Genomic DNA, 18,388 nt, shown 5'->3' with positions numbered 1-18,388 from the left:
ACCCCTGCCTCCCTTCTGCAGTAACTCCCCTGTGCACGGGCCCTGCAGATAAATGTCCCGTGGCCATGCCTGGCTCGGGAGGGGGGGGGCACAGATCAGGCCCCCTCCCCAGCTGGGCACCGAGGGGTGCAACCATCCCAGAGCCAGGGAAAGGGGCCTCTGTCCCTTTAAATCCCAGCCCCCTCGCCCCCTCCCTCTGCTTGTTTATATCACGGTGCAGCCTAACTTGCGCTCCCCTTGCTTGGGGCCCTCTCCCGCTGCCCATTGGCCGGAGCCCGGCAGCCGCGCTCTCTGATTGGCCGGCCCGCCGCGGGCAGGCTAAGGTGCGCGGGTGGGGAGTCAGCTGACCCCCCTGCGCTCCCCACTTGTCGCCATGGCGGGCGGCTGGGGGCTGCGCTGGGCCGTGGCCGCGCTGGGCCTGAGCTGCGCCGCGGGCCGGGGGGGCGGGGCCGGGACCCCGGCCAGCGAGCCCCGAGCCCGGCCCCGCCCCCGCGGGTGCTGGGCTTCCGGCTGGAGGAGGGCCTGGGCCCGCGGGGCCTGATCTGGGCCGCCCCGGGGCCAACTTCCGCCTGCGCCTCTACGGCACCGGCCTCAGCAACCACAGCTGGGCCTGGGTGGCCTTCGCGCCCGCGGGGGGGCCCTGCCCGGCCCGGGGGGGGGCCCCCTCCGCCGCCCCGCCCGCCGACGCGCTGCAGGTGCTGCCCGACAACAGCCCCGGCGGGAGCACGCGGTGCTGGTGCGCGTGGCCGTGTCCCCGCCGGGCCCCGCGGCCGGTACCAGCTCTGCAGCCGCCTGGGGCCCGGGCAGCCCTGGGGCCCGGCCGCCCCGGGCGACGCTGTCATCGTGGACGAGGACGAGGGCGGGGGCGGGCGAGCGGCGGCCGTGGCCCTGCCGCCCCCCTTGGCCCCCTGGCTGCTGGGCACGCTGGTGGCCCTGCTGCTGGCCCTGTCCTCCCTGCTGCGGGTCCTGCAGCTCAGCACCCTGTGGCTGGACCCCGTGGAGCTGTACGTGCTGCGGGACTGCGGCTCGGAGGCGGAGCGCAAGGCCTGCAAAGCCCTGGAGCTGGTGAGGCAGCGGGGCACCTTTGCCCTCTGCTCCCTGCTGCTGCTGAGCTCGCTGGCCAACGCCGCCCTGGCCGTGCTGTTCTACTGGGCCGTGCGCATGGTGGCACCTGCTGTCCTGGCCGTGGCCGGCTTGGTCTTTCTGCTGGCTGAGGTGCTGCCCTTCGCCGTCAGCTCGCGCTGGGGGCTGGCGCTGGCTCCCCGCGGGCTCTGGCTGACCCAGCTCTGTATGCTGCTCACCTTCCCCGTCTCGCTGCCGCTCAGCAAGCTGCTGGAGCTGGCCCTGCAGCACGACGCCAGCACCTGCCTCCTGCGGGAGAAGATCGTGGACATGGTGCGCAACAGCGACCCGTACAACGAGTTCGTGCGCGAGGAGTTCAGCAAGGGTGCCCTGCGCAACAAGACGGTGGAGGACGTGCTGACGCCGCTGGACAAGTGCTTCATGCTCAACGCCAACGCTGTGCTGGACTTCAAAAGCATGTCCATGATCATGCAGAGCGGCTACACCCGCATCCCCGTCTACGAGGAGGAGCGCACCAACCTGGTGGACATGCTCTACGTCAAGGACCTGGCGCTGGTGGACCCGGACGACTGCGTGCCGCTCAGCACCATCAGCAAGTTCTACAACCACCCCCTGCACTTCGTCTTCAACGACACTAAGCTGGACGCCGTCCTGGAGGAGTTTAAACGAGGTAACTGCCCCAGGGTTGGGTGACCCGGGGTTTGTGCCCCGGTGCTCTCCCCTCGCAGCCAGTGCTCCAGCTCCATGCTAGGGGGTGCTGTGCTGCAGGGGGTGGGGCGACAGGGGCTCTGGACAGGGTGCTGTCCCCTTGGTGTTGGTGCTGACCCAATGCTCTGGTGCTGTGGTTCCAGGCTGAGGGGTCCATAGGAGAAGCAGTCCCCTCAGTCATTGGGGATATTGCACTGCCTGGAGTGGGTTGTTTAGGGGTGCTTTTCCCTCTGGGTCAGTGCTGCCCCCAGTGCCCTAGCATGGAGCACCCTGGCTAAACTTCAGCCTCCTGGCTTCAGCTGTACACGGCAGTCTCCTGTCCCTGCCCTAGTGTGGTGGTAACATACGCTGCCACCTCCCGCCCCAGAGATTGGGTGGCATTTCACTTATGAGTGCCACAATCATAGAATATCAGGGTTGGAAGGGACCTCAGGAGGTATCTAGTCCAATTCCCTGCTCAAAGCAGGGCCAACACCAACTAAATCACCCCAGCCAGGGCTTTGTCAAGCCTGACCTTAAAAATCTCTAAGGAAGGAGATTCCACCACCTCCCTAGGTAACCCATTCCAGTTCTTCACCACCCTCCTAGTGAAAAAGTTTTTCCTAATATCCAACCTAAACCTCCCCTACTGCAACTTGAGACCATTACTCCTTGTTCTGTCATCTGCCACCACTGAGAACAGTCTAGATCCATCCTCTTTGGAATCCCCCCTTCAGGTAGTTGCAGGCTGCTATCAAATCCCCCCTCACTCTTCTCTTCTGCAGACTAAACAATCCCAGTTCCCTCAGCCTCTCCTCGTAAGTCATGTGCTCCAGCCACCTAATCATTTTTGTTGCCCTCCTCTGTACTCTTTCCAGTTTTTCCACAGCCTTCTTGTAGTGTGGGGCCCAAAACTGGACACAGTACTCCAGATGTTGACTAGAGGGGAATGATCACATCCCTCGATCTGCTGGCAATGCCCCTACTTATACAGCCCAAAATGCCTTCTTGGCAACAAGGGCACACTGTTGACTCATATCCAGCTTCTCGTCCACTGTAACCCCTAGGTCCTTTTCTGCAGAACTGCTGCCTAGCCATTCGGTCCCCAGTCTGTAACAGTGAATGGGATTCTTCCGTCCTAAGTGCAGGACTCTGCACTTGTCCTTGTTGAACCTCATCAGGTTTCTTTTGGCCCAATCCTCTAATTTGTCTAGGTCCCTCTGTATCCTATCCCTACCCTCCAGCATATCTACCACTCCTCCCAGTTTAGTGTCAGTTTAGTGCCCCCACAATCTGGGGGCATAGCCTGTAGACTGGTTTGTACCGTGCGCTATGCAAATCTCCCGTGTAGAGTGGAGTGTTTTTCTATAGTTACTCAGACTCAGCCTGAAATCAACCTGTGTTTTATGGTCCGAGACCTCACGAAGCAAGAGTCATAAACAGATGCTGTGTAGGTGGGGAGCCCAGTTGTTCAGTAGGGGGCAGCTCACAGGATGCTGGACTCTTAGGTCACTTTCTGTGAAGTTTCTTCCACCCAACCTGATTCTAGCAGAAATGTTTTCGAGGCACCTGCACCGTAGGCCCTTGGAAAGGTTGGACGTGCGCTATAAGTACAAATCTCTAACTCGTGAGCTGAAATCTGCTGCTGAAACTATATGCAGATTGAGGTGAGGCGTGCACTGGTAATCGGACTACTGTGATTTGTAAGTTCCTATGTCTCAAGGCCCCATGGTCTGCGGGGGCTGGACGCATGACTCTGATCTGGCTAGAACAAATGCTTACAGGGCTGGAAACTTCCCCAAGCGCTGGGCCAGCAATCAGAGAATACAGGGGCCTCAGGATGCTGTGACTGCTACTGTGTTCAAAGTAATGGCTCAGGAGAGGTGCCTTCTGAATGAGGGTCTGGGAACAGTGCTGAGGGGCCCCACCATCCCGGTGCTGGGTCAGGCTCATCGCCGGGGGAGGGGCCAGAGGGGTTGCGATGTCCCAGTGGCCGTTCAGCATAGACCTCAGTTGCTTGTACCTTGTGACCCTGAGCTTAGTCCACTAGACCAGGCTAGAGTGCTTGGTCCCCTGCCTAGTTCTGAGCTGGCCCCTGTGTGCTGCTGAGTCGCTGCCTAAGGTTGCAGCGCTGATTCCATTAGCCAGCCAGCAGGAGGCGCTCTTGGGGCAGAGGAGAGCATGGTGCCAGGCGTGCATGCTGATGCCCCGTGAGTAACACTGCCTCCTGCAGAATGCTGGTGCCTACCATCAGCTTCCCATGGGGAGTAAACCTGTGTATCGTACCTAGGGCCCACGGTCAGCAGAGTGCTGGGGTTGCAGTGGCAGGCTGAGCTTTCCTGTGCCAAGGAGGCCTGAGACACCGGGCTGAGCTGATGCTCTGGGGCCCGTTTCTGCTGTCTGCTCTGGCACAAGAGAGTCCGAAAGCAGCTTTCACTGAAGGCAGCTGGCACTCCCTTCCTTGTAGATCCTTGCAGATAACCACGTGCCCCCGGGTAAGCAGTGTCTGCGTAAGCCGGACCGTTCCTGGGCAGCCAAGGAAAACGCCCTTAACCTGGCCTCCCTCAGCTCTGGGGCTTGGCTGGCCTCTGACTGCTGGGAGTTAAGGTGCAGCCATCATGGGACAGCTCATTCCTCATCTACTGTGGGGTTTCCTGCACTGCCCTCGGAAGCAGCTGGTGCTGGCCCCTGCTGGAGATGGGACACTGGACCAAACGGGCCTGGGCTGTGCTCCAGTGACGCTTTCTCATCGCCTCCCCATGGTAACAAAGCCCTGGGGGGTACCTCCGCATGCAGGATCTCCAGCCATGCCAGACGCCTTGCGCCAGGGCTGCTGGACCGTCGCTGGGAGCTCCTGGGGGCTGCTGAGCAGCTCGTAGTCCCCACCCTTGTGGAAGTTCTGCCCGAGCGATCCCTGCCATGCCCCATCAGCCGGTCCCCCTCGGAGCCCACGCTCAGACAGTAGGGAATTGCAGAAGTTCCTCTGGTACCTGTGGGTGCCTCATGGTCTAGAAGCCTCCATGGGGCCAGCGCCCATACCGCCAACCCCGCATTGTATGTTGTTAGGACTGGCCTCCTCCCCCCCCCCCCCCGCCCCCAACCCCCCTGCTGCAGGGGGAGGGTGGGCTGGGCTGGGCTGTGCAGCAGAGCAGATGGCACCAAAGGGAAGTAAGTGACTGGCTGAGACCCTCACTAGGTGATGGATGCTCGCCTTGCATTGTCAGACTAGCCGAGCCCCAATACACTGATGGGGTGAGCAGGAGTTAACTCTTTCAGTGCTGCTGGGCAGCCAGCTTCCCGTGTTCCCTGGGAAATGACTAGGGATGGCCGTGCTCCAGGCGCAGGCGTGTGCATTGGAGCCAGAGCACCGACTGACTGCAGCCTCCTGTCTCTGGCTGCTCCCAGCTGCGACGTGCAGTGCAGGGCATTGACAGCGATGGCCCTGGGCTGGCTCCTCACGGAGTTCTGGCTGATGCCACGTTTGGCTTGCCACAGCGGACTGAGCGCACTGCCCTGTCCCTGGAGGGGAGTTTGCTCAAAGCTGGGCACAGAGGCTAGAGTTCAGCAGGATTTCCCTGCCCCAGGTATTGTGACTTTTCTAATGCTGAGCCAGAGCCCTGCCCCTCTCTGTGTGGTTATCCCTCTCGTCTGCCCTCTCGGCACTTCCTGGTGTGTGTCTTTGGAGCAGCTGGAGGCGGGTCCCTCTCGGGGAGACAGGCCAGAGTGCTGCTCTGAAAAGTGACATGCAAAGGGAAATCAGTGGTGCTTAGGCCTCATGCATGCAGCTGTCATGTTCTTTGTTATATTGCTCTGGTATTTTTGCCCTTGGGAACATCAGATAGTCCTGGTTTTGTTTCTCTTGGCCTCCTGGGAGGGCACAGCTGGGCAGTGGAGTGAGCACGCTCAGCCCTTCGCTGAAGGACTGTTAAAGATTTAACAGAGAGAGCTTTGCTCCCAAGTGGTTTGTGGGTGTCGGAGCTGCATGTGGTTAGCAAAAACTAACCAAACCCCACAGTGTTTTAAACAGCCTGATTGCACACCCTGCCCCCTCGTGGTGCTCTCCTTGCCCAGCCGCAGAGCCTGGTGGACAACAACCAGCAGAAAAGCCCTTTTGTGCTGACCTCCTCCAAGGTAGTGCCGATTACAGTACAGTCAGGAAAAGCCCTCCTTCCCCGTGGGTCCTGGGGAAGGTCACCTTCAAAGGCAGGCTCTTCCCTCCCGCAGGGTGGGGGTGGGCCATGCGTCCCCAGGCCTGCTGGGCTCCAGGGCACGGGCAAGCAGAGCTGGCTTTGGTCTCTGTGGGGGGACGAGCCAGGTCCCACTGCTGCCATGGAAACATCTGGCAGGGCCAGCTCGTTGCCTGTGTGACCTCAGCGTCACTGCGGGGATCTGGCCGCTCCGTCACGGTGCAGAACAACTGAGCGCGTGTCGCCTGCTCCAGGCTCAGCGTTCTCCGGGGCCCTCAGAGCAGGCTGCTTCACTCCTGGCTGGAGGCAGGGGATGGGGGGGCGGGAATCTCTGGGTCTGGTGTCGAGCCCAAAGCTCCACCCAACTCCTGCCTCAGCCGTATGGGGGATGCGCCTCTCCGTCTGAATGCTGTGCAACTCTCATGTCAAAGCCAGCACTGGAGTAGGGGCCTCCAGCCGGCTCCTGGCCCCCCCCAGCTAAACAGAGGGTGGGGCAGGGAGACCTTGCGCTAATGTCGGGGGCAGGGCGGTGGGTGGCTGGCCTGGTTAAGGCACTGGACTGGGGCTGTAGGAGGCCTGAATTTAAGCCAGGCTCTGCCACTGACCCCCTGTGACCCCGGGCAAGTCCCTTCATTTCCCGGGGCCTGTAAAAGAGAGAACGCCGTTGTCTCTGGTGGGGCGGGCCCGTCTGGAGCAGGGTCTGTGCAGTGCCTGGCACACGGCGGCCCTTGTGGCCTGCTGGGATCCAAGTGCAAAGCAGACCGGCTCTGCTTGGCTCCTCACCTCTGTCAGAAGCAGCTCATTGTTGTGCCCCCAGCCCCCGCAGCTTGCGTCATGTCCGGGTCTCGGGACATGCGAGCTCTGCAGTAGCCGCCCACCCACAGCGTCCGTGCAGCATTAATCCAGGGCTGGTCCCTGTGAAGCCTTCCCAGGTGGCCTCCCCAGCAAACGTGCACAGCCGGATACCTGGGAACAGCTGGCCAAGGGGCTACAGATCGGACACAAGGCTGCAGCAGCTCAGAGCCCTGGAGGTGCCGGCAGGGAGGAGAACATCCTGTTTGTTTGCCGAGCTCAGACAGCCCGAGCTGAAACCCAGTGTGCGCGAGAACAGCTCAGGGAGACCTCAGAGCAGAGCACAACCTGTGCCCCGTGTGCACCTGTGCAGCAGGGACACAGATCGGCGCAGGGACCCCTGTGACGCAGGCTTCAGCTGAGACACCCCCGTGGGCAAGGCTGGGGGTGATGCCAGGCCTGGTGTGCCCAGCGGCCCACTCCTTTGCTGTAGCACCTCCCTGGGGGAGGGCGTCTGGGTAGCTTCTCCTGCCATGCCGCTTCCAGCGTGCTACTGCCCTTCCCCCATCCTCAGGTATGCCCTGGCTGGCTGGCAGCAGGTGTGAACCAAAAGTGCTCCTGTGCCCAACTGATTTCTGCTGATTCCAGAGCACGGGCTGTCATGGAGTCCCCGGGCGATGCTCTGGAACTGCTCCCCACAAAGCCAGTCAGGACTTTGGGGAGCCTCAGGGCAAGAAGCTCACACGGCTTCACCTCCTGGGTCTCTCCTTGGAGCATTCAGCATCCTCTGCCCCTCCGTGCGCTTCCCACAGCGAGTCTGCCCAGGCGAGGTCCTGGGGAAGCCAGAGGGTCCTGCACCCCCCACTTCGCAGTCAGACGTGACTCTCAGCCAGCCAGTAACACACAGGTTTATTAGATGACAGGAACACGGTCTAAAACAGAGCTTGTAGGTACAGAGAATGGGACCCCTTAGCCGAGTCCATTCTGGGACCCAGCAAGCCAGACACCCCCATCTGCCCTCACTCCTAGTCCCCAGCCAGCCCCAAACTGAAACCCCCTCCAACCCCTCCTTTCTGGCCTTTGTCTCTTTCCCGGGCCAGGAGGTCACCTGATCTCTTTGTTCACCTTTAGCCATCCCCTTGCGGGGGGAAGGACCCTGGCCATTTGTTGCCAGGATACAGAGTGTCGGCCATTTATGCACACTGGGGCAGTCAGCACTCCTGGGTTCTGTTGTTAGCTCTGGGAGAGGAGTGGGGGCGGGGGCTGTCAGTCAGGACTCCTGGCTTCTATTCCCAGCTCTGCTACTGACTTACGTCCTGGGGTTGGTCAAGTTACTTCTCCCCTTCTCTGCCTCTGTTCCCCTTCTGTAGAGTGCGGGCAACAATATGCATGTCACTAAGTGCTCTGAGCGCCTTAGAAGTGTGATAGGAGCTCAGAGCATTTCTGTTGTGCCATTGTACTGCAATAAAATCAGCCCTCCCAGGCCGGACACGTGGGATCGGCAGCAAGAGACCGACCGACCTCGGCCTACTTGCTAAGAACTCTCTGGCCAGCGCCCGACTCTGCTGCATGTGCGGCCTGGATGGTGTCACCAGCCTGAAGCAGCTGTGATGCCCAGGGGACGCTGCGGAGATGCCTTTGGGGAAGTGGGGTCCAGATAACTTGCATCCAAGAGTTTGAAAAGAGCTGGCCTAGGAGCTCCCTGGATCTTTTAACATTGATTTTCATTAACTCTTGGAGCGCTGGGGAAGTTCTAGAAGGCTTGAGGAAAGCTAATATTGTGCCAGTATTTAAATAGGGTAAACTGGATGACCCAGGCGATCACGGGCCTGTCCGCCCAACACCAATCCTGTGCAAGGTAATGGAGTGGCTGATCCGAGACTCGATTAATAAAGAATTAAAGGAGGGTGATGTAATTAAGGCCAATTAACATGGGCTTGTGGAAAATCCATCCTGTCAAACTAACCTGATAGCCTTTTGGATGAGATGACAAGGTTGGTTGATAAAGGTAACAGTGCTTCTGTCGGGCATTTGAATTAGTACAGCACAGCATTGCTGATTAAAAACTGGAAGGACATACAATTAACCTGGCACATGTTAAATGAATTAAAAGCTGATAGGTCTCAAAATGAGAGAGACAAAGTGGATGAGGTAATCTCTTTCCTGGACCCACTTCTGTGGGGGAGAGAGGAGCTTCCAGCTCCACAGAGCTCTTCAGGGCTTGGAAAGGGCCTCAGGGTGTCCCAGCTACACACCAGGTGAAAGGAGTTGTTATGTGTAATGAGTTACACCTGTCATGTTGGAAGAGACCGTTCAAGGTGAAGTGGGCAGTTAATAGCTCTGCAGTCATGGGACAGCGGAGGGCTAGTACGTTACAGATTGTTGGAATGAGACAGAAACCTAGGATCTCTGCTGAGTCTATGGTTTCTAGTGGCTAGCAAAGTTAGGAATTTATGGTCCCTGGCTTGTCTTTTGATGGTGTTGTGCAGGTTTCCTTTGAGGATGGGGGAATAGCTCAGTGGTTTGAGCATTGGCCTGCTTAAACCCAGGGTTGTGAGTTCAATCCTTGAGGGGAGCATTTAGGGATCTAGGGCCAAAAATCTGTCTGGGGATTGGTCCTGCTTTGAGCAGGGGGTTGGACTAGATACCTCCTGAGTTCCCTTCCAACCCTGATACTCTGATTCTAAGACAAGGACTGACAGGTGGGATGCAGGCTGATCTCTTTGTGAAGAGTGTTCACCCACAGGTGATGGGGTGTTTTTTGTCTTTTACCATGTTCCTGGGTGAGTTCACTGGAGAGCGCAGCGATTGTCTGGTTTCACCCACAGTTGTTGGGGCATTTACTGCACTGGCAGAGGTACCCACATGCTGTGACAGGCCTGCGTAGGACCCATGGATCTTGACTGGTGTGTTAAGGGGGGTGTTGATCATTGTAGCAGTGGAGATGTCTGCAGGTTTTGCATCTGTTGTTCTGAGAGGCTCTGGTGCCGCGTTGGTGGGTGCTGGTCTGTGGGGAGCTTGCTTCTGATGCTGAGCTTGACAAGACTGGGTTGTTTGAAGGCCAGAAGAGGAGGGTTTGGGAAAGATTTATTTCAGGATGAGGTCCCTGTTGAGTATGGGTTGTAATTGTTCGATGATACCCCAGGTGGGTTTCAGTGTGGGGTGTTAGGTGACACCTAGGGGTGTGTGCGGTGAGTGGGGGTCTCAGTGTAACTGTAAACAGGAAAGCCTTATTGGATGGGTGTGTCCCTAGAGGGGGCCCTCAGGGATCGGTTCTTGACCCTGTGCTATTTAATATTTGTATCAGTGACCTGGGAGAAAACATAAAATCATCCCTGATCCAGTTTGCAGATGACCCAAAATTGGGAGAGTGGTAAATAGTGAAGAGGATGGGTCACTGATCAAGAGAGACCTGGTTTGCATGGTAAACGGGGTGCAAGCAAACAGAGTGTGTTTGAATACAGGTGGGAGCAATGACTACAGGCCGGGTTTTCAGGATGGGAGACTCTCTTGGGGAAAAGTGACTCTGGAAAAGATATGGGGGTTAATCAGCTAAACACGAGCAGCCTGTGCGACGCTGTGGCCAAAGCGCTAGTGCGATCCTGGGATGTGTAAACGGGGGATTCTCCAGGAGAGAGGAGATTTTTCCTTCTATCCGGCCCTGGTGCGACCACTGCTGGGACCCTGCGTCCAGTTCTGGTGCCCACAATTCAGGAGGGGGTTGATAAATTGGCGGGGGGGGGGGGGGGAGGTAGAGAAGAGCCACGAGAATGATTAAAGAATTAGAAAACCTGCCTGAGAGCGAGAGACTCAAGGATCTTAATTGATTTAGTTTAACAAAGAGACTTGATCCCAGCCTGTGAGTACCTCCGTGGGGAACAAAGATTTCTTACGGGGCTCTGCAGCCTGGCAGAAGAAGGTCTCACACGATCCAATGGCTGGAAGTTGAAGCTCAACAAATCCTGACTGGAAAGAGGGTGCCCATTTGTAACAGGGGGTGTCATTACCCCGTGGAACAATTCACCCTGGACCGTGACGGATTCTCCATCCCTGACCGTTTTCAAATCAAGCCTCTAAATGCTCGGCTCTAGGACTTACTGTGGGGCAGGTCTCTGGCTGGGGCTGTGCAAAAGACCAGCCGGTTCAGTGATGGGGGCAGTATACGTAGTTGTGTGGCACCTCTGAAGGCAACATACACAACCCAAAAGGTGTCCTCCATGTGATGACCTTGCCCATATGGTGCACACAAAATGGTGCGCAGCCAGACGGAATGGTCCTGAGGGCCAGATCTGGCCGCAGGTTGCCAGTTGGACCCCCGCATCCCTTCCGTTGGAATCTGTGAGTCCCGTAGTCGGAGAAGGGAAGGAAACAGGGCTGGGTACCAGCCACCTGAGGGCTCCCAAAACCCCAAGAACAAGTATCCCATGCAGCCCTCTCCGCTCCCCGGAGCGTACCGTGGTGCCTGGCCTGTGCACAGCGAGGCGAGGGAAGGCCCTGCTCCGAATGGGACCCTTGAGGTAAATCTCTCCCTTGGCCGTCTTTGCTGCTGCTGGAGCAGGGGGATACTGCCTAGCCCCTTGCTCTGCCCTCTGCCCCACCCTTCCTCTCTGCTGCTCCATAGTTATTTTTAAAAAGCTGCATCAGGGCTGAGAGGCAGAGTTCTCTAGTGGTCAGAGCATGAGTCTGAGAGCCGGACTCCTGGGTTCTCTTCCTGACTTGCTGGGTAGCCTTGAACCTCTGTCCCCCTCGGAGGCCTCCCTGGTGCCTGTAGCAAGCTGTGTCACCCGCCCCCCCCCAGGCAAATCGCACCTGGCCATTGTGCAGAAGGTGAACAACGAGGGAGAGGGTGACCCCTTCTACGAGGCCATCGGGCTGGTGACGTTAGAGGATGTCATCGAGGAGATCATCAGGTCGGAGATCCTGGACGAGTCAGACGACTACAGTGAGTGAGCCCCGCCCGGCGCGCCCTGTGGCTTCACTCGGTCTAGGGGGCCAGCAGAGCCCCTGGGGACGGCTGCGGCAGGCGGGTAGTGCTGCAGGTGCATTGTTCTGTGCAGGCAACTCCGTGCCCATCTCTCCCAGCCCCTTCCCTCCCCACCCAAGCCAGGCTGGCAGCAGCATGCGAATTCTCCCAGGACCGCTCCCAAACTCTTCCTCAGGAGGGCAGTGCTGTCCGGGGCTGGAACCCTGGGTCACCCGGGGTCCAGTCCCAGCTCTGGGAAAGGAGTGGGCTCTAGCAGTTAGTGGGAGCACTGGCCAGTGCTGTATTATCAGCTTTGTCGCTGTGTCCTGCGTGACTTGAAGCAAGGCCCTTCCCTGCTCTGTGCCTTGGTTTCCCTGTGTACGGTGGGAGGTGCTGAGGTCCCTATGCACTGTGCTTTGGGATCACCGGCCTGCAGCTGCTCTGGGGGTTTCTCTGGCCCCAGAGCTCGGGGACTAGGTTTATGGTGCCGGCTGATGTGACTCTGGCTCCGCCTGTCCTGTCCCCTTCTCTCGTTCCCTAGAGGAGAACAAGGTGCGGAAGAGGCCGGTCCCCATGGGCACCCTGCTGGAGCACAGGAAGGAAGATTTCTCCTTGTTCAAGGGCTCTGACAACGAGCACAAGGTGAAGATCTCCCCGCAGCTCTTGCTGGCCACACAGCGCTTCCTATCCCGAGGTGAGTCGGGGCAGGGAGCCAGCTGCCCAGCCTGTCCTGTGGCACCCGCCTGGCTCCACAGCCAGCGAGCCCAGCTGAGCATTGGGCTCCCCCTGCCTGTGGGACAGCCCTGGCTTACCTCCCCTGCAGACCGGTCGGTCTGAGCCTGTAACACACAGTGCAGTCGGTCCCCTGGGCTCAGGGCAGGGGGAGCAGCTGGGGCCCACCCCCCAAGCTCCCTGCAGCGTCCTGTCCCTGGAGCCAGCGGCTCAGGCTGGGTTCTCTGCCCCTCACTCCCCACCAGAGGTGGATCTGTTCAGCCCGGCCCGCATCTCCGAGAAGGTCCTGCTGCACCTGCTGAAGCACCCCAGTGTCAACCAGGAAGTGAAATTCAATGAGAGCGACCGCCTGGCGCCCGAGCACTACCTGTACCAGCGCAACCAGCCCGTCAACTACTTTGTCCTGGTCCTGCAGGTACCGGCCAGCGCCGACCCCCCCGCTCCCGAGATCAGCTAGGCCTGGTGCAGGAGAGGACGCAGCCAGCCGGCAGGGCACTGGGCTAGATTCTGTCCCTGGCTGTACTCTGCAGAGTGACCTCGGGCACGTCCCTGTCCTCCTCTGTGCCTCTTCCCCTCCCGCATGATCTGAGCTCTGCATTTTCACCGGACCGGGCAGCACCCTGCACAACAGGGCCCTGGTCTGGCTGCTCTGCTGCATGCCTAGAGAGCGGGGAGCCAGGCTGCGGGTTGGATCTTGGGAGGCGGGCTCAGGGGTGGGGCCAGCTTGGCAGCAGGTATTGGCAGGGAGCCAGGAGGGTACCTGGCCTGGCTGCCCCCCCTTGTGACCAGCGAATGCAGCAGCCGGGGGGAGGGGGGAAGGTCTCTGCCCGCTGGGCTGGGGCTGGGGGAGCAGCCTTGCCGAGCAGCAGGCCAGCTGCTCACCCTGACCCGTGGCCCTCTCCTCTGCAGGGCAGGGTGGAAGTGGAGATCGGGAAGGAGGGGCTGAAATTCGAGAATGGAGCGTTCACGTACTACGGTGTCTCGGCGCTGATGGCACCCTCCTCGGGTGAGCACCTGCGTCCTGCCACGGGGCCATGGGTGTGAACCGCCCCTGGGAGCCCGTTGCTGTGGGTTCTGCACAGCCCCTGGCCTGGCTGGGGGGTCCCAGGCTGGCCCTCGCTGGCTGGCTGGGAGCAGGAGGGGGGATGAGTCTGGCTGTGTGCCCGTGGGTGGGGAGACCTGGAGACCAGGGTCCTTCCCAATTAGCAGTTGGAGTGTTGGGCTCCCAGCTGGCCCCTGATTTCTGCCTCCCAACAGTTCACCAATCGCCAGTGTCCACCCTGCGGCCGAACCGGCGTGAGCAACCGCTAGACTGCAGCGAGAGCACCTCCTATTCCACCTACTGCCCCGACTACACCGTCCGGGCGCTCACCGACCTGCAGTTCATCAAGGTACAACAACTCCACAGCTTCAGCTGGGCTGGGAGCAGCCAGGCCTAACCCCGGGTTTTTATGGGCCCTACAGACACGCCCCACTGTGCTCTCGCTGCCGGGCTCGGAGGGGCAAGGGGCTGCGTGGTGTGAATGGGTGGGGGGCAGCCCCATCCTGCCCTTGGGAAGGAGCAGCCAGCCGGGCAGCGGGGAGGGACTGCTGCCTCCTCCTAGTGTTCCAGCGCTGGCTCTCTCCTGGGACCAGCTGGGTTCAGATTCAGAGCATGCCACAAGTGAAACGACTCTGCTGGTGCTCAGCAGTGCCCTGGGCCTCTGGCCTTGTCCCTGGACCCGGAGGAGAGCCAGGCCCTGGGGTGTCCCTGGTGGCACTGTGCTTTGGGGCAGCCTCTGCCCCCTTGTGATTGCGCTCTGCTGCCACCTCCCTGGCTGGGAGACCCCACCTCTGGGGACTCCTAGGGGTGCTTTGCCCCTTCCCTGCTCTGGTCCTCTTCTCAGGGATCACGCGCCCCTCTGGGTCTCACTCACTTTCCCATGCAGCCGCTGCGCCCGTCTGTCCTGGCCTTGGGTGGGCACCATCCCTGGGGCTGGAATCCGGGCCCCTGCCAGGAAAAGGGAGCACTCAGGGCTCTGGCTCGCCTCTCCCCAGGTGACCCGGCTGCAGTACTTCAACGCTCTCATGGCTTCCAGGATACAGCCGTCTCCCCAGTCGCCCGACAGCCTGGAGCTGAAGATTGTCCCCAACAGCCAGACGAAGCTCCTGGACGACAGGAACACCGTGCCAGGTGCTGGGGGCACAGGGGGCGCGGTGCAAACACACTTCCCGAGGCTGCCGTGCCCCACTGGGGGTCCACTCAGCTGGTGTTCGCTGGGGCGGCCCAAAGCAAAGCACAGTTCGCTGGGGCTGCTCGAGCGGGCACACGCCAGGCCTCCATGTGCCCAGCGCGGATGGGCTGGGCAGGCTGTGGCCAGCTCCAATGCTCCCAGAGGCCATCCTGGCTGCTGCATGAGGACTCGCTGGGATCTGAGCCCAGCTGGTTGGCTCCCCGGGGTTGGGGGCTGCCTGCACCCACCCCTCCATGCTCTCTCCTGCTGCCGCATGCGCACGTCTGTCTTTAACCCCTTTGCTGCTGCCCAGTGGCTGCGCCTGGTGTCTCGGCCAGCTTTCCTCTCACACACTAACCAGCTGTGTTAGAAAACGAGGCCTGTAAGCTGGGCCCCTCCCCCAGCTACAAACCCTCATGCTGCAGGGCGTGACGGAAGGAACTTCCCCGGGGCAGGTGACTCCAGAATTGCCCGCAGGGGGATTCTTGCACTTGCCTGTGAAGCAGCTGGTACCAGCCCCCACCAGAGCACTGGCTGGACCCAGGCCTGGTCCAGGCTGGCTGGGCTCATTCTCTGACCCAGCTGGAAGGCAGCACGCTGAGGGAGATGGCGGGGTCTGGAGTCAGCGCCCATCTCCAGCATCCCCTGGAATGGCCCAATGTTGCCCAGCCTCATTTCGCCTCTCCCTGTCCAGCAACCCTCAGTGACCTGGAGACCCCAGCCTCTCCCAGCCCCCTGAGTGGGCGTTCCCCATCTCTGCTGTTTTCCACAGTAAGCAGCTGAGGGTTGCTTGGCAGCCACTGGGAGCATGCACTGGCAGGCACCCCCCAGCCAGGCCGATCACCCCGCCTGCTTGTCGTGTGTCTTTCACTCTCTCTTCCCTCGTTTTCAGCAGCTGAGTGTCTCTCTTGCGCGCTCTGTCCAGCCACGCACTCTCTCTTGGGCACAGCTGAGCTCTGCAGTTGATAGCGGGTTCTGCGGGATCCATGGGGTTACTGATGGGCAGGAGGTAAATATCTGAGCCTTCGTCCGCTTGGTGCAGCAGGATTCTCAGGGTCTGCGCTCCCTGCTCTGCCCATGGTGCTCAGTGCAGGGAGAGGGGGGCTTTGATCTGTTCTGGGAGCTGTGACCAGTGCAGGGGCCTGGCTGTCTCCATCCTAGTCCTTCTGGGTGCACCCCTCCCCCCGTAGCCACGTCTCTTCCCCAAGGCCTTTAGGGGGGCTCTGAAACCTGGTGCCGCCATCACAAGTCACTGGCTGCAGCTCCAGGCTGCTGGGCTCCAGGCACCGTCTCATTTCTGGAGCTTTTGGTCCCCGTGTGCGGCAGCCCGGCAGGACGGGGGGTAGGGCGGAGCTTGGTGCTGCCTTCTCTCAGGAGAGGGGCCGCGGGAGTCTGCCGGTACCACTCCAGCGGCTGGTTGGGAAGAAGGGCCACGGACGACCATGCGGTACAGGTCCGAGGGAGACCAGAGCAGGCTTGGCCTCCCTGGTAAGGAGCCAGACTAGCCTCTGTCGCTGCCGGATGCTCATGCACTGTCCCAGTGGCGCCCCCTGGAGCCAGGGTGCCGAGCAGTTCCCCCAGGCAGTGGGAGGGGCCTTCCCTTTGGCTCAGCCAGTGAGCGGTGGCCCCCAGCACAGGGCTTGTTTCCTACTCGGGCTGGTGAACGGGGCCCCCTCCCTGGGTGATGGGTCAGTGTTCAGAGGGGAATTAGCCCAGGTCACGGCTCTGCAGCAGACCCCGAGCTCTGGCCGTGGGTGGCCAGAGGTGCCAGTGTGATGGGGGTAGGGGGTTGGGCTGGAGCATCTCCCTGGTTCCACTGACTGCTGGCGGGAGCTCCTGGGCCCAGCCTTGCAGCAGGCAGTGTGGCCTGCTGGGCTGAGACCTGGATCTAGCCCCAGCTCTGCCACTGGCCTGGGGGTGACCTTGGGCAAGTCCCTGCCCTTCCCCCTGCCTCAGTTTCTCCATCTGTGCAAGTGCTTTTGGGATCTGTGGGTCGGGTCCTAGAGATGGAAAATGCTGGCTGGGCCACGGCAGGGTTGTGCCCTAGGGCACCATCCTTGGAAGCCCCCCACCCTCCCTCCTGGGGTCGAATGGGCGTGTAACGGCTGTTCTCTCTGCTCTGGTACCAGGAAAAAGCAGCCAGCCCCTTGGGGAAGAGGAGCACACGGGCATCTAACCCCTCCCCCGTGCAGGACCTGCTGACAGCAGCGTGGGAGCTGGCATCATCCTCCCGGCTGTCCTAGCTGCCTCGTGGCTGGGAGTCAGGCCCTGGGGACTTTTCTGACAGCAGCAGAAATCTCATGGGGCGGGATGCCCCAGACGCCCTCTGCACACACCCCCCCGTGCTGCCTGAAGGGGCTGCCCCAAAGGATGCCAGCCACTTGGACTCTGCTCCAGAGGATCTCGCTGCATCAGGACCAACTGCCAGGGCAGCCAGAGCTGGATTCCAGTCCACAGGAGAACGACCCAATTCCCCCCTCGGTGGCCAGAGCCCCAGGCAGCATCAGCACCTGTGCTGACAAACCTCCAGGGACCAGCGCCCAGATCAAACCAGACCCGCTGGGTGGGGGCTGCAGGAGAGCTCCCCGTGGTGGGGTTGTGGGCTGGTTCCTCCCATAGGGTGCCCTCTGCGTGTGCCTGGACTAGGCATTCCTCTCCTTGGTGTGTTCTCTGCCAGGCTGCCCTGGGCACCCTGGGCTGTCCCTCCTCTGCCAGGATCAGCCTGGGCCATTCCCCTGCACACGCCAAGCCAGCTCTGCTCCAGGAGCCATGCTGGGATGCCTCAGCCTGCCCTAGGGCAGAGCTGTGTGGCCAGTTACCTGTCTAGGCTTCCCTTCCCATGGGGCGCTGGGTGTCACCCCATCCCTGCCCTCCTGAACCAGGGCCCATCACCACCAGCTCCTTCCAGCGGCTGCCAGCAGAGCGCCCATATGGCAGGCTGGGCTCTGCCCCTGCGCCCCTGGCTCTCTCTTCCCAAGGCACTGGGGGTGCTGCCCTTCCCTGGGCTCTGCAACCTGAGCCAGTCTTCACAAGTGGGCCTGGTGGGGCTGCCATCAGTTAGCGGGGTTGATTGCTGGGGGGCACAGTCCTTGCAGCCCTGTCCTCCCCTTCCCCCCAAGGAGGAGAGATCACAGGGGCCCCGGGCACGCGGTGCCGCGATTGCAGACTGCATTGAGCAGCCCAGTGGACGGAGATCCCCACCCCTCGGACACGTTGCCTGGCCGCAGGCCCTGGGGGGGCTAAAGGTCTGACATGGACGCTGGGCAGGACACTTGCCTTGTTTGCTCCTCTCTACTCCTCGGGTTTTCAAAGCGCCAGATGCTAGGCGGGAGAGCGGCGTCTGGCCCCAGAACAGCAGAGCCTGTTGAAAAGCCGGGGGCGTGCAGGTAAAGGAGTTGTAATCTGCTCTGTCGTATCCGCGCCTGTCTGTCCCTATCCCATGGCCTCCGCGCGGCGTGGGGAGGGGCCTGGGATGGATCTTACGGCACGAGGTAGGTGCTGCCATTAAGTGGGGTGGAAATGAGGGGGGGGGGCTGCAAACACCTCTTGGGAGAGCTGTGCCCCTCCCCCTGCGAGCCCCTCAGGGACCAGGGAGGGACCAGGCCCTGCCAGCCAGGGGGTTGGGGACAGGCCTGCACACCTGTCACAGCTTGTCTCGGCCAGAGGAAAAGGTTTTCTGTGAAGGCTCCTGCAGCCTGAGATGGGGCTTCCTGTGAGGGGCACCTCCCTCC

The 18,388-nt window shown here is 60.7% G+C and overlaps 1 protein-coding gene across 5 annotated transcripts; it reads left to right on the top strand.

Annotated features, from left to right (window-relative positions):
• The first annotated feature begins 568 nt into the window (after positions 1 to 568).
• On the top strand, positions 569 to 18,134 carry CNNM3 (cyclin and CBS domain divalent metal cation transport mediator 3). 5 transcript variants are annotated; one of them, XM_039522892.1, is made up of 9 exons: positions 570 to 1,753; positions 11,548 to 11,691; positions 12,254 to 12,406; positions 12,690 to 12,859; positions 13,354 to 13,450; positions 13,702 to 13,835; positions 14,482 to 14,617; positions 15,553 to 15,666; positions 16,787 to 18,134. In XM_039522892.1, the coding sequence occupies exons 1-8, from the start codon at positions 1,162 to 1,164 to the stop codon at positions 15,621 to 15,623; spliced, it is 1,497 nt and encodes a 498-aa protein (XP_039378826.1). In that variant the 5' UTR covers positions 570 to 1,161; the 3' UTR covers positions 15,624 to 15,666; positions 16,787 to 18,134. The 5 variants fall into 5 exon arrangements, with proteins under 5 accessions (XP_039378827.1, XP_039378825.1, XP_039378826.1 ...); XM_039522890.1 differs by having other exon boundaries at positions 571 to 1,753; positions 15,550 to 15,666; XM_039522893.1 differs by lacking the exon at positions 16,787 to 18,134 and having other exon boundaries at positions 569 to 1,753; positions 15,553 to 15,667.
• Positions 18,135 to 18,388: the final 254 nt, after the last annotated feature.

This window comes from Mauremys reevesii, linkage group 2, assembly GCF_016161935.1.
Source record: "Mauremys reevesii isolate NIE-2019 linkage group 2, ASM1616193v1, whole genome shotgun sequence".
NCBI lineage: Eukaryota > Metazoa > Chordata > Testudines > Geoemydidae > Mauremys > Mauremys reevesii.
Note: the sequence above shows the minus strand (reverse complement) of the source record. Positions and strands in the feature narration are given on the sequence as shown.

Coding starts and splice junctions, on each gene's coding strand:
- CNNM3 (XM_039522890.1), top strand. CDS start 1,162: ATGGTGGCACCTGCTGTCCTGGCCGTGGCCGGCTTGGTCTTTCTGCTG. Junction 1,754..11,547: donor CCTGGAGGAGTTTAAACGAG/GTAACTGCCCCA, acceptor GCCCCCCCCCAG/GCAAATCGCACCTGGCCATT. Junction 12,407..12,689: donor ACAGCGCTTCCTATCCCGAG/GTGAGTCGGGGC, acceptor ACTCCCCACCAG/AGGTGGATCTGTTCAGCCCG.